We start from the raw sequence: 21010 nt of genomic DNA, 5'->3' as shown, positions 1-21010 counted from the left end.
TGACAGGCAAATGCACAATGTTTATTGAGGGTGCTAAGAAAAGAAAAAAAAAAAAACATCCAAGACTGTAGGGTTGATGTAGGATTTTCATGAAGTTGGGTCTTTTTTGTTTATCCATGAGTGTCTTTATATAATCTGGTATAAATTGACTCTATATTGGTCATTTTTAACATTTAAATTCTTTCAAATATTTTGATATTTACTTACTGGAAAAAAGTAACACATACTTCGTCACCATTACACCCTCTCAGATAATGAATACAGTGCAACCAAGTCTAGCCCTAAACCTCAAAGAAACAGGATGGGACATTAAAACTGCTGGAGTCAAACCTCTGCTCTGCGGTCTCCGGACGGATCAAATGACACTGAATATGAAGACTTGTATACCTTAAAAGTCTGACAGCTGTTTTCAACACACACAGGACATCTTAGCATGGTTAATCACCCACTGTTGTCATTCAATCATCTGGCCTATAGCTCTTCATATGAATTAGTTTGTAACCAGTTTGACACTGCCAAATTCTGCTCTCCCCAAAGTTTGGGCTTCTTACCTTCACCAAATAAATAAAAAATTAACTGTTCGCATTGTTAGAGCACATCTCCAGCAGTCAGAAAAGAAGCTGCTGTTTTAGCTGGAAAGATAAAAAGCTCTGATATTCCACTTGAGATGGAAATGGTCCTTATTATGCACTGTGAGCTGAATTTTCTGTTAGATTCGTAGAAGCTGGAAAAGTTCAGAACAGTCAGACACTGTACTCAGAAAGTGCAAGGACAAAACAGCTGGATAGTTAAGACTTAACAGATTAACAGCTGTCATAATAGCATCTTGACATCAAAGCCCAGCTTGAACAAAGTGAAATGAAAATGGGCATTTTAGAGTAGAGCCAGCAGAAGCATGCTGAGGCTAACCACTCGATTTCATACAACTAATTTTCCATCTTAGCATTTTAGCATATTAACATTTACCAATCAGGAATAAAGCAAAGGTATGATAAGAGGTTTCAGTGAACACTTTACAGGCGAGGCTAGAAAACCTCTCTGTAGTCTTGTGGATTACATCTCGAAATTAAGAAAACTTTGCCAAAATTTTGATAGGTTATGGGGGAAATAAACAGAGGTACTGCTTCATCATTCGAGGCATCAAATACATGTAAGCATAGCCGCCAGACTTCCAAAAATCTATTAAACCTTCAAGATATCCTGTGATGACTCTGAAGAAAGGTCACATCAAAAGAAGAAAGATTTACTGAACAGGAGCCTGATGAAGGTGGTGGCAGAGAAAAAGAGAAGGCATCACCATTTGAATTGATCTCAAGGTTGTGAATTTCTTTTACAGACTTTTGAGATATTTCTACACACTTCGACACAGTATCAAGACACCAGTCAGATGTAATTTACTTCTTTTTTTCCACATTTTAATTAATAAAAAAAATAACTAATTGATATAAAATGTTAAAGAAATTAAAAAACGCTGAAGTTTGACTTCAGTTACTTTGACAATGCACGCATTAAGACGACAATGCACGCGTTAAGACAATATACAGGCTTTACAGGCTTACTTACAGGCCTCTGGAGGAATACAGTTCAGCATCATCTAGCAGATATTGTATTTGTTCTTTTAGCATATGTCTCTGTAAAGCTGAAGAAGCAAAACAAGATAAAAAATAATAATTCAATGTAAAGTTAATGATGATATACAAAAGGTTTGCAACAGAGTACCTTGTAGTTGGACGATATCGGGAAAAGGATGGTGCCACTGACTTGACTGTACAACTAAATGTTACAGAACTGAACAAAATCCCAAGAAACTTGTTCTGACAGCATTGTAAACAGTGGTACTGGACACAAAGTGAGACACACCTCGACATGTTTACTGTGTTACAAAGTTTGCTGACTGACTAGGCAAGTTCAACCGGCGAGTTGACATCTTTTCCAAATGGATCGACCGTAATGCAAAAGAACAACACAGTACAATTAAAGAGATAAAGAAATGACCGCGTTCAGACATTTTCCAAGCTAAAAAAGGTTTTCAAACAAAATCTGCTCTTCTAAAAACAAGCAACCCTACTCAAATGCCCTGGTAAGTTTCTTCCTTGAAGAACATTTCTAATAGTCAAGCTCCTATGATAAAAGTTGAAATAGATATTTTCCCATTTCTAAGACCATCGGCAGTCTCGGAAATGCCTGGTAAGCCATCTTTGGATGCCAAAATATGTCCCTCAAATGTTTTAAAATAAATATAAGTCTGTGCCACTATAAGGGCACTGAAATTATTGAGTCATTTATCTTTTGAGATTTTTCTCTAAGGTGGTCCATCCTCCGGACATCTTCAGTGGCCCTCAGTACATGCCTGCTTCGTCTTCTCGGGGAAGGCTCAAATGTCTGTTTTTATTTTATCCAGAGAGTTGTCGATCTTTGTGAGAGTCTTTTTGATGCGCAGCGCCGTTAATCTGGCTGACGGATTCTGGTACCAGCATTCCTTCATGAGTTTAGCCATGGAGGTTAAAGTCTAAAAAAGAGGAAAAATGGAAATCGATCAATGTGCCTGATGTAAACACTAAAAACTCTGGATTTTACTTCATTTGTGTATTTCTGACAAAAGTAACATTACTTACTGGGTCTGAAAACCATCTGTTTGGGATGTTGGGTCTCTGCTGATCCACACACACAACCTTCCTCATATCTTCAAAGCTCGGATCATTTGGGACCACGTCATGAAAAGGGGGCTTGTAATCTTCTACAATTCCTACAAGAAGAAGACAAAGAAGAACAGTTTACTTCGGAGATCGCACAGTTTAAGAGTGTAAAGTATAAAAATATATATTACAATGATTGCTGACTGAGATGTCCACTCAATATCTTAAATCCTGCTTAAAGCCCCTTTAACAGTGAAGATAAGAAGTGGGTTTTAGTTCACAGAAAGTGTATCAAGGCTACATCTTTAAATCAATATATAAAAAGCTTTTACTCAGTCCAAGCTGAAGCCATGACTTGTTTTGTTTCTGAAGAAAGACCTGACTACAGCCACCTCAATGCAGTATCTTTGCAAACAGCACAAATATGCCATGCCCAATTTTCTGATCGCGTACATAATATTTGCAGCTGTTCTTATAGTTTCTACTACACCCATCCAAGACTAACAGATGGCCTTGTGCCTTAGTGACGTAATCACAACAGGTCAGAGCTGAATCCAACAGGACAGTGTTGTGTAAAACATGTACTGACCATTACTGACTGTCCTCCTGGCGATCTCCCACAGGACGAGGCCCAGGGCCCAAATGTCCACTCTCTTGTAGGACTCAAAGCAATCCATCTGGATGGAGTCATCGAGCACTTCAGGGGCCATGTAGCGCTTTGTTCCAACTTTAGGGTTGTTCCCCACGTCTAACTCGTTTGTGTCTTGAAAATGCATGACAGCCAGACCTTAAATGGAAACAAAAGAACACTTTAAAATCGCCTCTTATACACATGTAATCAATGAGATTAAAAGAGAAAATACTTTAACTCTCTGAAGGAGGTAATTAGTAAATATTTTTAATTAAGTCATCATCCAAGTGAGGCAACAATAACTAATACAGATACTGGAGTGAAGAGGAGACCAAGTTTTCCGACACTCATCTTTTAAATCAGTCGATTGGAAGGCTATTTGTTCACCATGCGTGGCCCTGTTCGCCCAAACAGGATGTACTCCAACCCAACAACAACTCACTTAGGAGACAAACAGCAGCTACCATGTTTGTAAGGACAGCAAAATGCGTCATTCGGAGCAGAATTTATTAAATCGAGCCTGTAAACATGTCAAGCCTGTCGCCAGGTTATGGCTTGTCCCCGAATTAGATGTTATTCAAGCATCTGCAAACGGAACATTGATGCATTAGATAAAGTGAACCAAGGTCCTCAAAATGTGTTTTCGGTTAAGGGCAAAGCAATACACCTGGAAGAGGATATTTTTTCGAAATAACTAATGCGGCTAAACAGACAGATGCAAATTGAGCGACCATGAAGCGAATACGTCTCTAACGCAATGAATAAATTGTAACCTTCAATTAACCTCTTCAGCTAATCTTCACGTGCATCAGCTCAGATCTGCTTTTATCGAAGCCGTATTAATGATTGCACTGAATAAAATACTAAAACCGAGACGCTCCATTATTCTGTGAATATTATAGACCCTACACACAGCTTTGCAAATGATGGTCTACATTTTGTAGTCAGCTTAGGGGCCCCGCCTTCACGATTCACCAGTAATATCTTTAACAGTCACTTTTGTTTTTTAAATTTTTGCCGTTAAGGCGCATGTAGCCGCTGCAGTAATCTCCTGACTGTCGCCCTTCAAGGAATACTGCCACATCAGCACTGATATATGGCCTGCATTTGTATAGCGCTTTACTCAGTCCCTAAGGACCCCAAAGCGCTTTACACTACATTCAGTCATTCACCCATTTACACACACATTCACACACTGGTGATGGCAAGCTACATTGTAGCCACAGCCGCCCTTGGGCACACTGACAGAGGCGAGGCAGCCTGGGATCGAACCACCGACCTTCTGATTAGTGGCTGACCTGCTCTGCCATATAGGAAGAGAAGAAGCCAAAACTCGAAGCAAAGACATTGCTAATTGTATCCTTCAAAGTTTTTCCATAAAGAATCATGTTTATGAATTGTTGCGACATCTGCCTGCCATGCGTGTCATTGCACCGTTGTGGACCCCTGCTGTGTTAACACAAACACACGTGCACACTATTCTCACCGAGATCAGCAATGCTGCACTGTCCATTCTTTTTCACCAATATGTTTTTGCTCTTCAGGTCTCGGTGGGCAATAGCTGGCTTGCCATGAGTGCCAAAGATCTCGACATGTAAATGCGCCAGACCGCTCGCAATGGAGAGCGCCATCCGGAGGCAGCTGGTTGCGTCGAGGGTGTTGAGCTGAAGGTAATCGTACAAGGAGCCCATCTCGTGAAAGTGAGTGATGAGCCACAGCTGGGTGCTGGAGTTCCTTGAGGTCATGTCTGAACCGATGAAGCCTACGTGGAGAGATATGAAATTAAATATTGCTCATCAACAGAAATGTAAACATGCAACCAAGGAGAAATTAGCATGCATTGATCCTTATACATCCTTATACAACACACTACCTATATAGTTTTCATGCATTGCACCTAAGAGTGACAGCTTGATATGATATCAACTTTAATGGTTGTTGTGTCCTTCAGTGCATATCAGAGCTCACTAAACCTGATCATTTATTAAAGGTTGCATACCCAAGATGTTTTCATGTCTCAGCAGCACAGTGTTGTAGATTTCAGTCTCTCTGAACCAAGACTTTTCATCTCGAGAGGAGAAAATTTTAACAGCAACATTCTCTCCCTGCCACTGGCCCCTCCACACTTCACCATAACGGCCCTTGCCTGACAAGTAAAAAGAAAAATTATGAATCGGTACACACACACACACACACACACACACACTTTGTTCATATTCCACTAAATTTACTACGAGCACACTTGATGGACTCCATTGTGTGTAACATTCAAACCTGCACTAATCATTTTTGTGGCAACAATGAAGATTCATTATATTTGTTATAGCATAAACATCTCTGCAGCTTTTTAACTTATCAAGATACTGAATGGATAGTGTAATATTAAAAAGTGTAATATTAAACAGCTACAAACAATTACCTGTTAAAAGATCGTAAACAAGATAACCTAAAGGGAAAGTGATTATTTGAAATAATATGTATCAGGGCAAAAAAAGAAAGTGTACTTTGAATGCTAATGTCCTTAAATTATTTATATTTATATTTTATTAGTAGCCATAACTTTATAGGCTTACTATATTTGACAGCTTATTATACTGCCCCCCAGTGGCCAAAAACCAATTAATATAGTCATAACTGTAATAAAAAAATGGTTTAGAGTGACGCAGGGTTAGGGAAGTCATTTCAACACAAGTGACTTTCAACATGAGTACCTTTTCATAAAAACAAATTGCCACAACACATTGTGGCAATTTGTTTTCCTGAAAATATGCTGACTCTTGCCAGCATTGTCACTGACACTTATCATAAAACAATCTCAAGACTGAATTGCAATTGTGGCTCTGGGGACTTCACTGCTGAACTGTTGCACATTCACTCTGGCCCACTTTCACGATAAGCTCACACTGCTCGTCTGTTTTGCAACCAATTTCAAATTCATATTTTTATTCTCTTGATGATTTATCTGAAGATTTGGAAGTTCCTGAATTTCATGTTTTGAATGCTCACACAGGACTTTTTAGTCTTACACCTTTTTCAAGATATGAAAAGTTAAATATGAACCAGGAACTTCTATTTGTAGACTTATCAGACTGTAAAATACTACATGAAATGTTGTAAATTACTGTACTAGCTATATTAATGATCAGCTCTACCTTAATATATATCAAACATGAGATTCTAAAGTACTGTAATCTGGTATACACCCATCGACAACAAAATTAAAACCAGAGGCTTTCAGGGTGTGTCTTGTGTTGTTGGGCACTGGGACATTAGCACTATAACCTCTGGTTCCTGTTGGTTGCAGGATGGGCCTTCTTGACAAGACTGCTCTTATAGATGCTCGATTATACTGGGTTCTAGAAAGTTTAAAAGCAGGGTAGCACTTTGGACTCTGTCGGTTTCTGCAGTTTAAACTGTGGTGAGGCAGATTATGCTGCAGGAGGAGGATGCTGCTTTTGGTGAGTGTTGATTCCCAGTTGGGGGTGCTCAAGAACAATATTTAAGTGGGTGGTAAGTGTCAAAGTAACATCCAAATGAATGCCAGGAACTGTGTTTTCCCAGCAAATTTCTGACGAGAGCAGCAATGTTATTTACCTCACAAATCAGTGCTTTTAATGTTGTTGCTGGTCGGTATATAAGCACGCAATATACATGGCTGCAGGTCTGTCGCGTCACAATCTGTGCTGCCAAAGCTGTAAAGTTGCCCCTATGCTTAATCTGAGTGATGGAGTACCCTTTACATCTCAACATTTCTTTGGAGGACGTTTAGTCTGCTCAGTTACCGTGTCACCTTAAAATGAAAAGAGGCGGCAGATTTTTTGTTTCCCCAACTGTGCTATTGCAAATATGAATACAGCTTTTGACAGGACACCTACCCACACACTCATTTAGTGTGATTTGCCGTGCAACAGTTCTCTGAACAAGGAAAGGGAGTCCTGAGCCACTTCCTGAAGTGCAGGAATGATCTAGCAAATCCTGGGAAAGAGAAAAAAAAATTAAATTGAGAAAAAGAGCTTATGGATTTATTTGTGCGTCTGTGGATAAATTTGCATGTGATCTATATGAATGAAAAGCTCAGTCCCAAAAGAATCCTGTGGCTCAAGCCTAAAAATGGTGAAATATGGAGCATCTGGGACTCCGATGGAGATTAATAACAAGCAGGCTGTCTTTGATGTGGCACCCACATGGGATGGAGGGGGCCAAGCTGTGTGTACCAAGATAATGTGTGTGGGTGGGTGTGTGTGTGTTTCTGTGCTAGTGTTGCAGAGTGCCCCCTGCTGAGTAAATAACAGAAGTACCACCCCCTCCCTGGTGACTGGTGTGGGTGCTGAAGATTTTATCTAATCCAAGGGCCAGACTCCAAAACAGGCGCAATGCTGCTAAGCCTTTTATTTTTATCTCATCTGCAAGACGTGCAGCATCCCAGCGCTAACACAGGAGGGCAGTGCACAGCAACATAGTCAGCAGCAGCTGAGCAAAACAAATGACTAACTAGGAGGGGAGAATGAGGATTGAAAATAGAGGGGAGTGATGCCTCAGATAAACAAATGCATAATGCAAGAGCTGCCTGAGAGACAATTTGGAATCACAACACAGGAATGCAAGGCAGAGGCCGTAAAATGAATGATGAGTTGCTCTGTAGAGAGTTTAAACCCCTCTCTTTGGTGCAGGAGGATTGTTTTTAGGAGTGCATCTTTGGGCCGGGCTGTTAAGCAGCAGAATGTGATCAGTACGTTGCAATATCATTAGAACCAGAGAGCAAGTCTAGGCAGCAGCTACCGAGGGACAAACACTTTCCACAAGCATGCCATTGTTCATAATAATCTTTCTCGTGGTGCTGCAAAAATAAATCAGATAATCTGGAATTTCAAAAGTTTAGACCACAAGTTTAGACGTTTATCAAAAGAGAACAACTCTTGAAAGATTACTGAATGGTAAAACGCACGGTAACAACCAAGTATTTTGTTAAGGCACCAATTGGACTCAGTTTATGCTGAACATGATTACACAGTGTGTGAGCCAATGAATGTGCTGGGTTGTCTTTCAGACTAAATGCTAACCACAGGACTCCACCTAAATTCTGGATTAGTTTAGCGGGCTTCAAAACCGCAGAAAACTCACAATCCATGCATGGGTGGAGAGAAAAGAAATAGCAAAAGACATTCCCTCTAACCGACTGGGGGAAAAAAACTGGGAGGAGCAATGGCACCACCCACACATTCAGCCACAAAATTCATACATATGCATCTAGTGTACAACTGCTTTAACTTTTCTTTCCTCGAGAACAAACGGTTCTTAAAAGTAAGAAAGAAAGTCCAGAGCAACAGTCTGCACAGTTCAATTTAACCATATTCGGAGACTGATCTAGCTCAAATCGACCCAAACAGCCAGTAAACCAAGGCTGGGATGACACACACTTGCAGACATGCATGCTGACAGCTGCGGACACCACAGATGAGTAGTTGTCCTCACTTTTTGCATGTCCACTAGACATCCGCACAGAGGATTACTCCTGCTCTATGATAAGGAACTTAACACCACTCTTGCATACTTAAAGCGGAAACTACATAAAGCTATGTTTAGACACTATCAAGCTATAATTTCATTCAAATTACTAAAAACATGAGTACTTTTTTATCAAATGGCAAACATGGGAGTTTTACAGGTTTAACTCATGGCAGGAGAAGGAGACTATAATTGCAGTGCCATCGCATCACGGCTTAATCACAAGATTGAATTCTGTTTATGAAGCTGATGCAACTCTTTTATCCTGTAAATAGTGGAAATGCGTACAAAGGGAAGGTAAAAGTCCCCACTAATCCAACAGTGTTTAAAAATCATCACAGGAACCCCTCAAGGTAATACAACACATAATTAGAGGATAGGAATCACACATCTCTGTTATTGGATCTCTGTTACAGTGCAAGTCTGCAGTAGAAACTGTGCATCATACCTGGCATCATACAAAGGGAAAGTAATGGGTGCAAATAAAAGACTGGAATTTGATTAGGCTTTATATCAAACAAACTAGTGCATTATACTATTCCTTGAGCTGCTAATAAAATTGGTTTTTCAGGTGCGTTATGAAGGTAGCCACCTTTGTGCCATCGACTACTCACCGCTAGAGTGCTCTCCCCCACATTAGAAGCTATAAGGCCATCAATAGTTCCATATTCAGCATCTCGGGAGGTTAGCCTCTCCATTTGGTTGTGGTGGATCCGTCTGAACACCAGGATAGCGACAGCAGAGAGGATGATGAGGACAATGATGGGTGCCACGATGACAACAGCTAGTGTGGTCACACTGTAGCTGGATTGCTCATCAGCTGTTAAGGGGACAGAAAAAATTTACAGTGTCACTATCAGGTCATCCCGTTAGATGGTTTTAGAACATAATCAAATTAAATCTAGCTTCTTTTTTCTTTTTTTAAATCTAGAGTTGGTATTGGTCGCTTGCAGTAAACGACACTGGAGAGTGTTCATTGAGCGTCAGGATCAGACACAATGAGGGAGCGGTCTTGGACCACACAGGTTGAGGATTCAACCATACACAAAACAGAGGATTGCAGCACTCTGCAGGCTTCCTGAAGAAACAAGTCGGGGTGGGTGTGAAGGTGCATAAAGAATATCCACAGACAAGAGTGTTCACTCATATGCACACATAGTAGAGCTCATCAAGTCAGCAGAGGCCATCCTGAGGAACTGACCACCATTCACACTTTCCAAACATTCCAAGGAAAAAGACTGCTCGGCTCTGCTTCCAGCACTGACAATGATCCCCTTTTCTCAACTTGCATAATGAACTCCTTCTTCCAAATACACATAACTAGCAACACTTTCTAGGGGCTCACTATATTTGAATCAAACACACATGGCGAAATGCATTCAGCTGCAAAATGTTACATAAAAAAAAAATTTATTTCATGATTATCTGCATTTGTGAGAATTCAAAAGACAGAAGATTGCAATATAGGAAAGTATGCATGTCATGCGTATGGTATGGTAGTAGCGGTATATGGTACATGTATTGCTGGATGGTATCACCGAAATGTGGTCAGATGTGGGCTTTTACAGATGGGGATGTATCACCTCACTTATTTGTTTTAAACTCAAGATGTTCCGTGTGAACCAACTTTGAAACCAACTCCCATTTATTTAGACTTTTTTCAAATTTTTGGGCTTAAATTAGGATATTTTTGAGAAAAACTAAAATTCAATAACAAAACAGCATTAGCGTAATACTATGTACTACTAGTACAATACAGAATGAACTGACATTAATAAACTGTAAATATGTATTTTAACCATTTGTGGAAAGTGCTGGATACAATGTAATCATTTTCACAACTGATCTATCCCTTCAATGCACAACCAAGATGATAAGATTAAGGCATATTAGATCTAAATGCGTCATGTAGGCCGTAGTATCAAATGCATGACTGTCGAGGCTAAGGTACAGGTGAAAGAAATAAAAAAGGACAAAAGCTCTGTGTATCGATGCCTGACTCTTTCAATCCCAGGTGGCTTCACCCTCTGGGCTCTTGTCAGCCAGCCCTGACAGCCACTGAGAGAAAAGAAGAGAAGTGGACCATGACTAAATAATATTCAAAACCTCCCTCCAGTTGCCCACCGTCTCCCCTTTTTTTCCTGTTTCATGACATGCCAGGAGTGTGACCACATGGACGTGTAACTCAAGCCAACAGAAACAGTCCAGAACAGCCATGGCAGGTAATTTCACAGCTGAAGCTGAAGCCATCTCAGTAGAGGATGATGGAGAATATGAATGTGTGTTGCTTAGTGTAAACCGTAGCATAAACCAACCATACGGCTACTCCTTCTCTGAATATGAGACATCTAGGTAGTACTTTGAATGTGGTTAGTGATTTGATAAAAAAGAAAAAAAAAGAGTTCAGAGTTCAACACTGAGAGCAGAGTTCTTGCAAATCTTGGACAATCTGATATGTGATGCATTCTGGGTAGCATTGTGCTGTACCTTTGACAGGGAGCTCCACAGTTATGTTCATATTACACAGGTGTCCCTGGCAGCAGTCAACTATCTGGTCTGTGGAAGGCGGGGTCTTGCAGGTCATCGTGCTCTGTTCTAAGACCTTAAAGCAGCCTTTTTGGGACATTATGATGCCGCCGCTGACTGTCAGAGATGAGAAACACTGGTAGCCCAAGCAGCGATTCTGTGTTCCACATGAACCACCCTCGCACACGCACTCATGCTCCTCTTTGCTCAGGGACTTACTCTGGACTACTGTACCTGCAAAAGATTCAAAAAGAAAACTTTTTAAAAAATGCAATGAATTAAGATTATCTTTTGGTTAAAAAAACCCCAATCATCCATGAAACTTTTGCACAATCCTAAGTTACATAAGGCCCGTGAAGGAACAGCAGCAAACAGAAATCTGTACAATGTGTACAAAGTCACCTTTCCCTGGGGCTTGCACAGTGACGTTCATGTTACACAGATGGCCCTGGCAGCACTTGACAACATGGGCCGATGAGGGTGGCATGGCACAGGTGGCTTTGCCCTCCTCGTCGTCCCTCAGGCAGCCCTTCTGTTGGACGGCTGCCCCATCAATCATCTTCAGAGCGGAGAAACAGTGCTGGCCTGTGCAGCGATGGCCATGCTCGCACACACCGCCCTCGCATACACACTCTTGGTCTCTGAGGACTGGTCTGCCAGCAGACAGTTGTACATCTGATAAGAGGAAATAGATATGTGGGGAAACCCATTAGACCAATACCATTAGCAACCCATTAAATTAAAAGGCATTCACTCACATCAGAATCATGCACATTGAAAAGATCCATTTGCTGGACATTCACCAAAGAGAGCAGAAAATGTTTTGCCTGTTTGAATCTAGCATTTAGTATTTAGTATTTATTTATTTATTGTCATTGTCAAGAACAATGAAATTGCGTTTGGGGCTTCCATACAACCCAAAAAAAAGAAGAAAATAATAAATACCCCTTAAAACCCAAGTGTACATATTTAACCCATTGTGACTCCAATGCAATAAGACAATCCTTAGCAATAATGTTCGTAGAAATTCAGACAAAGACCTGAGAAACATGACAAAATACAACAATGCAACCCATTCAATATTATTGTACTGTGAGATATGATATCAGATATGATAGTTATCTATTTAAGAAAGAGGGGGGGGGGCAGGAGGGGGAAGAGAATAAAGATATGATGCACCAATGCAGACCAGTTCATTGCTATTAAGAAGTTGGATATGGTTATTGTCCGTGAGAGGGGGGCAGAGAGTTCAGGAGCCTCACAGCCTGTGGATACAGGCTGTTGGCCAGTCTGGATGTTCTGGCCTGTATAGACCTGTACCTTCTCCCTGAGGGCAGCAGATGGAAAAGGTGGCGCGCAGGGTGATGTTGGTCCCGCAGGATACTGTGCACCCTCCTCAGACAGCGAGTGGGGAAGATATTACTGATCTCTGGCAGACTTGTTCCAATAATTCTGCCAGCTTCTTTCACCACCCGCTGGAGTGCTTGCTGATCGGCCTTGGTGCAGCTGGGGAACCACACTAGAAATCCATACGTCAGAACGCTGCTGATGGCACAGTTGTAGAAGTTCAACATCAGAGATCTGGGAATGTGTGCGCTCCGCAGTCTCCTCAGGTAGTAGAGGCGCTGTTGGGCCTTCCGTACAACTGAGGTGATATGGTTGCCCCAGGACAGGTCCTCGGTCACAGTTACCCCCAAGAATTTAAAACTGCTCACCCTCTCCACCGCCTCACTGCCAATGAAGAGAGGCAGATGGTTGTTATGACCCCTCTTCCGGAAATCTACAATGATCTCCTTGGTCTTTTTGGTGTTTAAGACCAAGTTATTGTCGTGGCACCATGACTCTAGTTGTTGCACCTCTGTCCTATAGTTTGTCTCATCATTGTTGGATATAAGTCCGAGCACTGTAGTGTCATCTGCAAACTTAACAATGAGATTGGACGCGCAGGAGGAAATACAGTCATGGGTGAAGAGAGTGTATAGCAGAGGGCTCAGAACACACCCCTGAGGGGCACCGGTGTTGACCACAAGGGTGGAAGAGGTGTTCTTACCCACTCTGACACTCTGTCTACGGTTAGTGAGGAAGTCCACAATCCAGTTGCACAGAGAGGAGTTAAGTCCCAGTTGGTGGAGTTTGGGACGGAGTTTGTATGGCCGGATGGTATTAAAAGCCGAGCTGTAGTCTACAAAGAGGAGCCGTGCACAAAGAGGAGCCGTGCATCTCCTGATATAAAACAAATTTTACTATTTTGTTGAAACAACACTTATTCAGGAGGCCTACTCAAACAGACCAGAAAAGATTGTTTAAATCTTTGATTTTAGTTGTTGACAAGCACGCACATGGTTCATGGGACAGATCAATTGATTTTCTAGCTTGCGATTTTAAATACATTGTCATTATCAACTGTAAAAGCACACAACAACTAAGCAGCTATACTGTAGAATAATTTCACACACAGGTTTGCATCTCACACACGGCTCTAATAATAATAGCATAAAGCTACTGGAAATTAAACAGACTTTAACAGAGTCCATTAGCTTACTTGAAATTGAATGTGCTGAAGCACAGAGCTTGAACAACAACCAAGAGTTACAACTTTGCACTTGTATAACTTAATAAATTTCAGTTTAAATGCATGTTTACATTTTATGCACCAAAGGGTGTTTATTGTCAGTCAAGTCGAGGGTCTAGGATAAAGAGTGGCATTTGATATATAAAGAAATACACAACTTGAGCACATTTTTCTGAGTTACAGTATTGAGAAAGATGAATACAAGAGATCTGACTCGACCTTGCTGAGCTTTTTCTTTTTCTGTTCTGAGACTATCATATTCTAGGTAAAATTCTTTGTATGTGTTTGCACGCATAGCACAGAAAGCTGATTATGTTAGAAAACAAAGTTGTAGTCATGACAGCAGGCAGTGCTGCAGATATACACATTGCTGCGAAAAAAAAAAAAAAAAAAAAAAGCTACAACCTAGAAACAGCACACAAGATCTTGTGTCCTGCACGATTGCTTGTTGATTATTTTATCCTATTAGGTATTTATGAAGTGTGTTTTCATGATTAGTGTACGAATTCTTGAGTTATGCCCAAAATGTTGTTTTGCTGGATCATGAGAATGGGATGAATGGACCCAAATTCCAAAACACAATGCATCCATTGTCAACTGTTGCCAGTTCAGAGGAAAAAAAGTGGTGTTACAGTCCAAACACTTCTCGTCTGGGTTTCCATCTGTGAATTCCACCAGTACAGCTGTTAGCAAGAGCCCTCTTTTCATTAGTACCTACTTGAATCAACTCGGCACGGTTCACCATGGTTTTTAAGGTTTTCCATTGGGTCATAGTACCTGGTACCAGGTGCTTTTTTAGTACCTGATCAGTCAGGGTTCCAAGCAATCCGAGGTGGTACTAAAATGTGACGTTGTGAGACTGAATTGACTGGTCGGTAGCGTCACTTGATGAGTCACGAAAGCGCTGTTTACGAAAATTAAAACCACCATTTTTGAAACCTGGCAACGAGGGAAATGGCTACAAAAAACGATGCCATGATCCCCGAGTCTGACGAAAAGCCAGGTCAAGACAAGCCAGCCAAGACGGAGCAGCAGGTCTATCGGACATGTTGCTATGATGACAACAACACGCATTAGGTAGTACTGGATTGTAATGGAAAACCAGTCAAGCCGAGTTGAGTAGGTAGTAATTGAAAAAAGGGGCTAAGGAGTCAGCTACCACAGACAACTTCCAAATCCGTTGAAAAAGTTGTCCTGAAATTCGATTTCAAAGTTCTGCAGAGTTTAAAGCAGGACAACTTCACAATTCTCTTTGCAAATGCCTCACCTTTTAGTGGGAAGTTAAGGGAGATGTTCATATTACACAAATGCCCATAGCAGCACTTCACCACCAGCTGAGGAGTTGGTGTGGATCTGCAGCTCCAGGATCGGTCTTCGTCCCCCAAAATGCAGCCTTTACGAACGACCGATGTCCCGTTTATCACCGCGAGAGAGCTGAAGCACTCCTGGCCAAAGCATCGGTCCCCACCGCTGCAGGATGATCCGTCACATAAACATTCATTTCTCACACCGCCCTCACCTGCAAGAGGAAACAATTAGAAGATCAGGATTTATGTCTGAGAAGACACAGGTCCCACAGTAGATGAGGGCAGAAATATGACCCTTCATGTTCAATCACAATAAATGATCAATGCTCGCTACTTGTTTGCATGTAGCGATAATACATACTGAAGATGTAGGGAGAAAGTTTTGCTTGCCAGAATAAAGAAAAAATTCTACTGTAATCCGCTGCCACTGCAGTAGTTTAAAATAACACTGACAGACAGCAGATGAAAGGCAGACAGACTGAGGAGGGGTGGTGAAACAGGGGGGCAGCATGAATTTTGTTCTATGCATGCAACAAACTTGAGGGGGGACAGTGAAAGAAACAGAAGTAACACTGCGTATTTTAATTAGCTCACAGGAGGAGGGGGTGTTTCAGATGTCCATAACACAACTTTTCAAGCACTGTACATATTGTTTATTCTCTGGATATCTAGCACGGACACTACACCGAATTGGATCCTGTCTGGTTTTGTCGACAGGAACTTTCTGTCCCTTTCGATACCGCTCCTGTTCAGACCTGACGTAAAAAGCAGCCTTTTGGTTTATTATTAGAGACTTACCTTCTAAGCTTGAACAGGGGAGGACCAGTGGGATCACAACTAACAGAAACATGTCCACACTCGTCATTGTAGACCTGGAGAGGGGGAGGGAAAAAATGAAAACAAAAACAAAATGTACGTGGCACTCCAACTATGAAATTGTGATTTTTATCTTTCTGTATCAGCACACTGGTGATATCTTTGTGAAAATTCCTTTCAGAGGACTACTTCATAAGACGGACTGAAAATGGCAGGATTTCCCCATCGAGGTAGGAATATTAGAGTGAGTGATTTTACAGAGGGAGACCTTTTCTTGTTTTCAGGGGGAAAAAGTCAACACCAAGTTTAAAATGCTCAAGTAAAGTGGGTCTCATGCCTTCCTGTTGTCCTGGCAACAAGGCATTGAGTGGCAAGCAATGGGGAGACTGGTGCTCTCCTATTGGCTGCCTCGGTGCGTGAGTGTGTGAGTTTGTGTGTGTGTGTGCGTGTTGGAGGGACAGGCTGCTTGGGAGTGAGGGGAGAGGAGCAGACAGACATGAAGAGGAGGAGGAGGAGAAAGAGAGGAGGACAGTGTGGGTGCCTGAATACTATCGTTTAGAGACCTGGTGACAGTCTAATCGTTCAATATTTAATGCATTTGTAGGAACCGTCACATACGCTGTGCAGTAGTAGGGCTTTTTCCATTTTGGACAGATTTTTTTTGTCACAGTTCACCTGTTTATCTCACACTGCAAACGCCAAAATAACCATTTTATAAAGCTGATATGCAAGTGTTGAGCATACACGTAGCTTAGAGCGTGCCCCGTTTATGCTATACCAAACACCGGGAACGTTTTCTTGGCACCATGTGCGTTTGCGCCTCAGTGCATCTGCGCCGCTGATAAGTACCCCAACCCCTCCAAGCTTTTGTGCCCGTCTCCCAGACATAAATGATTAAGCACGTAATGTTAGCATTAGGCCAACGGCGGCGTCTGCACAGGCCGCTCACACACAGACCACATGCTGCTCCTTTAATCAGAGCACAAAACAGAGGCTGCCACACAGAGATAATCAGGAGCTCTGTCTGCTCCCTTTGGACCGGAGAGGAGAGGGGAACAGCAACGGAGATATGAAGAGCACGGGGCAGGCGGGCATGAGGAGGCAAGGGAGGAACGGCCCAGGGGCAACTCGGGGACAGTGGGTCAGAGAAGGGCAGAGAACGGGGCGAGCGTGCGAGAGAGATGTGGGTCACGGTGGGCCGCAACACTCAGTTAGGCTAAAAGGAGGGAGGTGGCTGTGGGGGGAGCGAGACAAGGAGGTGTCTAGTGTCAGCGCCCAGAGGGACAGTGAGAAGAAGGGCGCCATGCTGTTGGAAGGGTGGGGTAGGTGAAGCGGGGGGACAGGCAGAGCTGTGATGGAGTCAGAAAGCCGGAGGAAACGGGACAAAGAGATAAGCAGAGGTGTAGAAGGAAAAAAAAATTAAAGGCCCAGGCCAAATAAAACAGATGCGTGTTCCTCGTTATCTTGATATTTTGACTCATACGACTGGTAAGAAACAAAAAAGACAACATCAAGCACAACATGCTGACTCAAACACTGAACAGATCAATAACTAACCTCAATTAACTAAGTAGAGCATGTCACAAGGCTCTGCTTAATGGCATCAATTAGTGCAGGCAAATGATTTGCTGCATTTTTGTTTATATTTACTGCCAAAACAGCCTCCACGGGGCAATGAAATTATGTCTGTCTCAGTTCATCTCGCCTACTCAAACACTTTGTCTTTAACAAGCTATAAGGAACGAGGCACTCACTGGGTATGTGTGTGCTTCTTGGATAGACGGCAAATATTTTAGTCTGAGTTTTAAAAAAACTCAGACTAAAATGTGAAGTCCCTGCAAGTTTCAAACAGTACAGTATGCATATGCAGGAATTCAAAGTATACTTTATGCATTAATAGCAATATTTATGTTTCATAAGCACAGTAAACTGTTTCCCACCTATGAATAGGCCATGGCTAGTTGGTAGCATATCATAAACCCAGCTAACAGCTTGGGCTTCATAAACACAGAGCCAGACATGATATTGGAAACCTCAGAAGGCTTTCTTAGGGAAGGAAAAGAAGCAGAGCTAGCATCTGCAAAACTGATCTGAGCAGACAATTTTGTCGTACTGTGAATGCGTGTGTGTTGCGTCCCTCTACCCCTGCGTATTGAATTCTCTGGCAGCGTCGTGTAGTGTGTGCTCACAGAGCTGACATCCTGCCAAGGGTGTGCTCTCATTCCCCCACTCTGTCTCAACCCCCATCTTTCCTCTAATTCCCTCTTCCTATGTCCTCTGAAGTTGTGATGTAATAGGAAACTGGTATGAACGCCACATGCTTATTATAACTTAAGATATATTTTCCCCAGTTGCTTATTGTGGTTGGAGCCAATATTGTAATAAGCAGATACTATAAGGCAGAGGGAAATGCTACGAGCTTGAGAAAGCTGCCCTGATTTTGATATGCATTAAAATACTTTGAGGAAAATAATGTTATATGTGCATTCCTTCTCTTTGCCTTCCTTGAAAGTGAAATGTCAGTTTGCATTGGATGCCATTTATTATGCTCTGAGCTCCTCTGTTCCAGTGGTAAAATTTGACTCAAGTATGCTATAAAGAAAAGGTTGAGCTGCTTGCACTTTCGTTATACAGTAACTTTGCATTTCATTTTCTGAGGCACATTCAGGTGGTAATACCGTCATTCTAAATGGAGGAGACGTTCCTTCTTTCAGTAAAGTAAAGAATAGAAATACTTTTTCCACCAAAGACGTTCTTTATGAGGGCTTCAGATTCTCTGCGTAGGTACCGACCTTGTATGAGCAGACATAAAAGATTACATTTAGCTTAACACAAACAAGCCCTTGTGTGTACAATCTAAGATAAACACCTGAAATAGACATGGCTCAGCGAGAAGTATGTTAGGGTAGACTGCTGCCGAGCGCTACTAGAAAAACTTTAAAGTGATCCTGCATGTCGCCGCTGCCATTTTATGATGCCACAATTCCTTCCCAGACTCTTTCCAGTGATCTCACTCCAGAGGGCCATCTTGATAAGCATTACTCTAAGAAGTTGAGCGGAGCTTAAAGTGATTAGATAGAGATAATTAAACATGCTACTCACATGCTGTTACTGGTGCAACTGGACCAAAAGGCATGCATAGTGGGGAATATAATTATTTGATCACCTGCTGAATTTGTAATTTTGCGCACTTACAAAGAAATTAACAGTCTCTAATTTTTTTAGTAGTTTCCTTTTAATGGAGAGAGACTGAATGTCAGCCAAAAAAATCAAGAAAAAACCCATTACAAAAAAAAAAAATTATAAAATTGATTTGCATGTTATTAAATGCAGTAAGTATTTGATCCCCTACAATCGAGCCAGAATTTAGAACCCAAAATTCTGGCAGCCACAGATTCTGGATTCACACGTGTGGCACACAAATTACAATCCATCAACTACAGACACTCCTGATCTCATATCCTGATGTGTATAAAGCACATCTATCAACAGCATCAATTTCTTTCATTCCAACCTCTCCACCACTGTGGACAAGCCCAAAGAGCTGTCCAAGGGCTAGAATGGGCTACCAGAACAAATGCAAAAACTTTGGTGAGAAGGTGACAACCCTTGGTGCAATTATGAATGAAATATAATAAATAATATAAAATGACTACCAATCAGCCTGGATCTTTAGCTCCATGCAAGATCTTGACTCATGGGGTGAGGATAATCAAGAGTAAGGTGGTGGAAAACCCAAAAATTAATATTAGGACACACTAAGTTGTAACAGGGACAAAAGTCTTTCAGCATCACCATCTTAAGTTTGCCAAGAAAGGTCTAAATGATTCGGAGATGCTTGGGAGAAAGTGCTGTGGTCAAATGAAACCAAAAATCAAGCTTTCCACCCGCCATGTTTGGAGGAAGAGAAATGCCGAGTATGACCCAAAGAACAAGTGGAAACAAAAGCGTAGCGTCTGGACTTCTCGGATGAGACGTGAAATGTCTTCAAGCAACTTCAAGAAATCCAGACACTTTTCTTTCCAAGCTCCTTAGACTACGATGACCTGGATGACTGAGAACCTTCACAGATACAACATGTGGAAACATTATGTTTTGGGGCTGTTTTACTGCTAAGGTTACAAGACAAGTTCAAAACGTCACGGGGCCAATAGACACAAAAAGCTACAATAAACGTTGGGACGAGAACCTCATTCCGTCAGCCAGAACACTGAAGATGGGCCATGGATGGGTCTTCCAATGACCCCATAACATACAACCAAGTCAATAAAGGACTGGTTAAAGAATACCCTTGTTAAGGTCAGGGAATGGCCTAGCCAGTCTCCAGACTTCAATCCTCTAGAAAGTCTGTGGAAGGAGCTGAAACTTTGAGTTACCAAGTGGTAACCAAGAAACCTAAAGTATTTTGTGAGTTTCTGTAAAATCCGTTTTAAAACCTGTGCAAACCTGGTGGCCGACTACTATAGAAACATCATACTCCTGTGCTTGCCCACAAAGGTTTCTCCACCAAGTACTAATTAATGTTTTGGTTGGGGGATCAAATACTTATTTCACTCAATGACATGTAAATCAATGTGATTTGTAATGCAAATCAGCAGAGGATTAAATAATTATTTCTCCCACTGTAGGCAGCTGTGATTTTAACCATTTGAGGAATTTTCTGCTTACGAGACATTAAGTATGATTAAAGCCAACATGTTATTGCCACAATAATTTATAGCTGACATTTTAAAAGTGATACAAGACACATATTAATCTAGTTGGACGCTTTATTATTTGGGTCTGTTTTGTATTCAGGTCAGCTAAAGAGGAGGATGACAAAACACTACTTTGTCTGATGAGCATGGTGTATCACCGAAGTTGAGGAGGGAGGAGGCTGAAGCCCTGCAGGAGCTGCTGAGTCATCATGCTGGCAAAGAGGGAGACGAGAGGTGGAATCTGTGTCTGAGCTGGCAGGCTGGCACAGTTACCATGGCACAAATAGCCTGGGCACCGAGGAAACTGCAGCAAACTGCAG

At 41.7% G+C, this 21010-nt stretch overlaps 1 protein-coding gene across 2 annotated transcripts in view; it reads right to left on the bottom strand.

Annotated features, from left to right (window-relative positions):
• The window catches only part of LOC146690928 (activin receptor type-1-like), a 28996-nt gene continuing 7986 nt past the window's right edge, over positions 1 to 21010 (bottom strand). For both annotated transcript variants that reach the window (XM_085434122.1, XM_085434123.1), the window contains exons 3-13: positions 15976 to 16049; positions 15138 to 15389; positions 11701 to 11973; positions 11260 to 11532; positions 9387 to 9592; positions 7143 to 7242; positions 5267 to 5413; positions 4754 to 5029; positions 3226 to 3423; positions 2616 to 2746; positions 1 to 2509 (exon numbers count right to left, since the gene is read on the bottom strand). In XM_085434122.1, the coding sequence (XP_085290248.1) occupies positions 2375 to 2509; positions 2616 to 2746; positions 3226 to 3423; positions 4754 to 5029; positions 5267 to 5413; positions 7143 to 7242; positions 9387 to 9592; positions 11260 to 11532; positions 11701 to 11973; positions 15138 to 15389; positions 15976 to 16042 (2058 nt within the window). In that variant the 5' untranslated portion in view covers positions 16043 to 16049 and the 3' untranslated portion in view covers positions 1 to 2374. The remainder of the gene's footprint in view (positions 2510 to 2615; positions 2747 to 3225; positions 3424 to 4753; positions 5030 to 5266; positions 5414 to 7142; positions 7243 to 9386; positions 9593 to 11259; positions 11533 to 11700; positions 11974 to 15137; positions 15390 to 15975; positions 16050 to 21010) is intronic.

The sequence above is a fragment of the Copadichromis virginalis genome, linkage group LG16 (assembly GCF_057382275.1).
Source record: "Copadichromis virginalis isolate Kocher_CV1m ecotype Utaka linkage group LG16, C_Virginalis_male_GT1.1, whole genome shotgun sequence".
Taxonomy (NCBI): domain Eukaryota; kingdom Metazoa; phylum Chordata; class Actinopteri; order Cichliformes; family Cichlidae; genus Copadichromis; species Copadichromis virginalis.
Note: the sequence above shows the minus strand (reverse complement) of the source record. Positions and strands in the feature narration are given on the sequence as shown.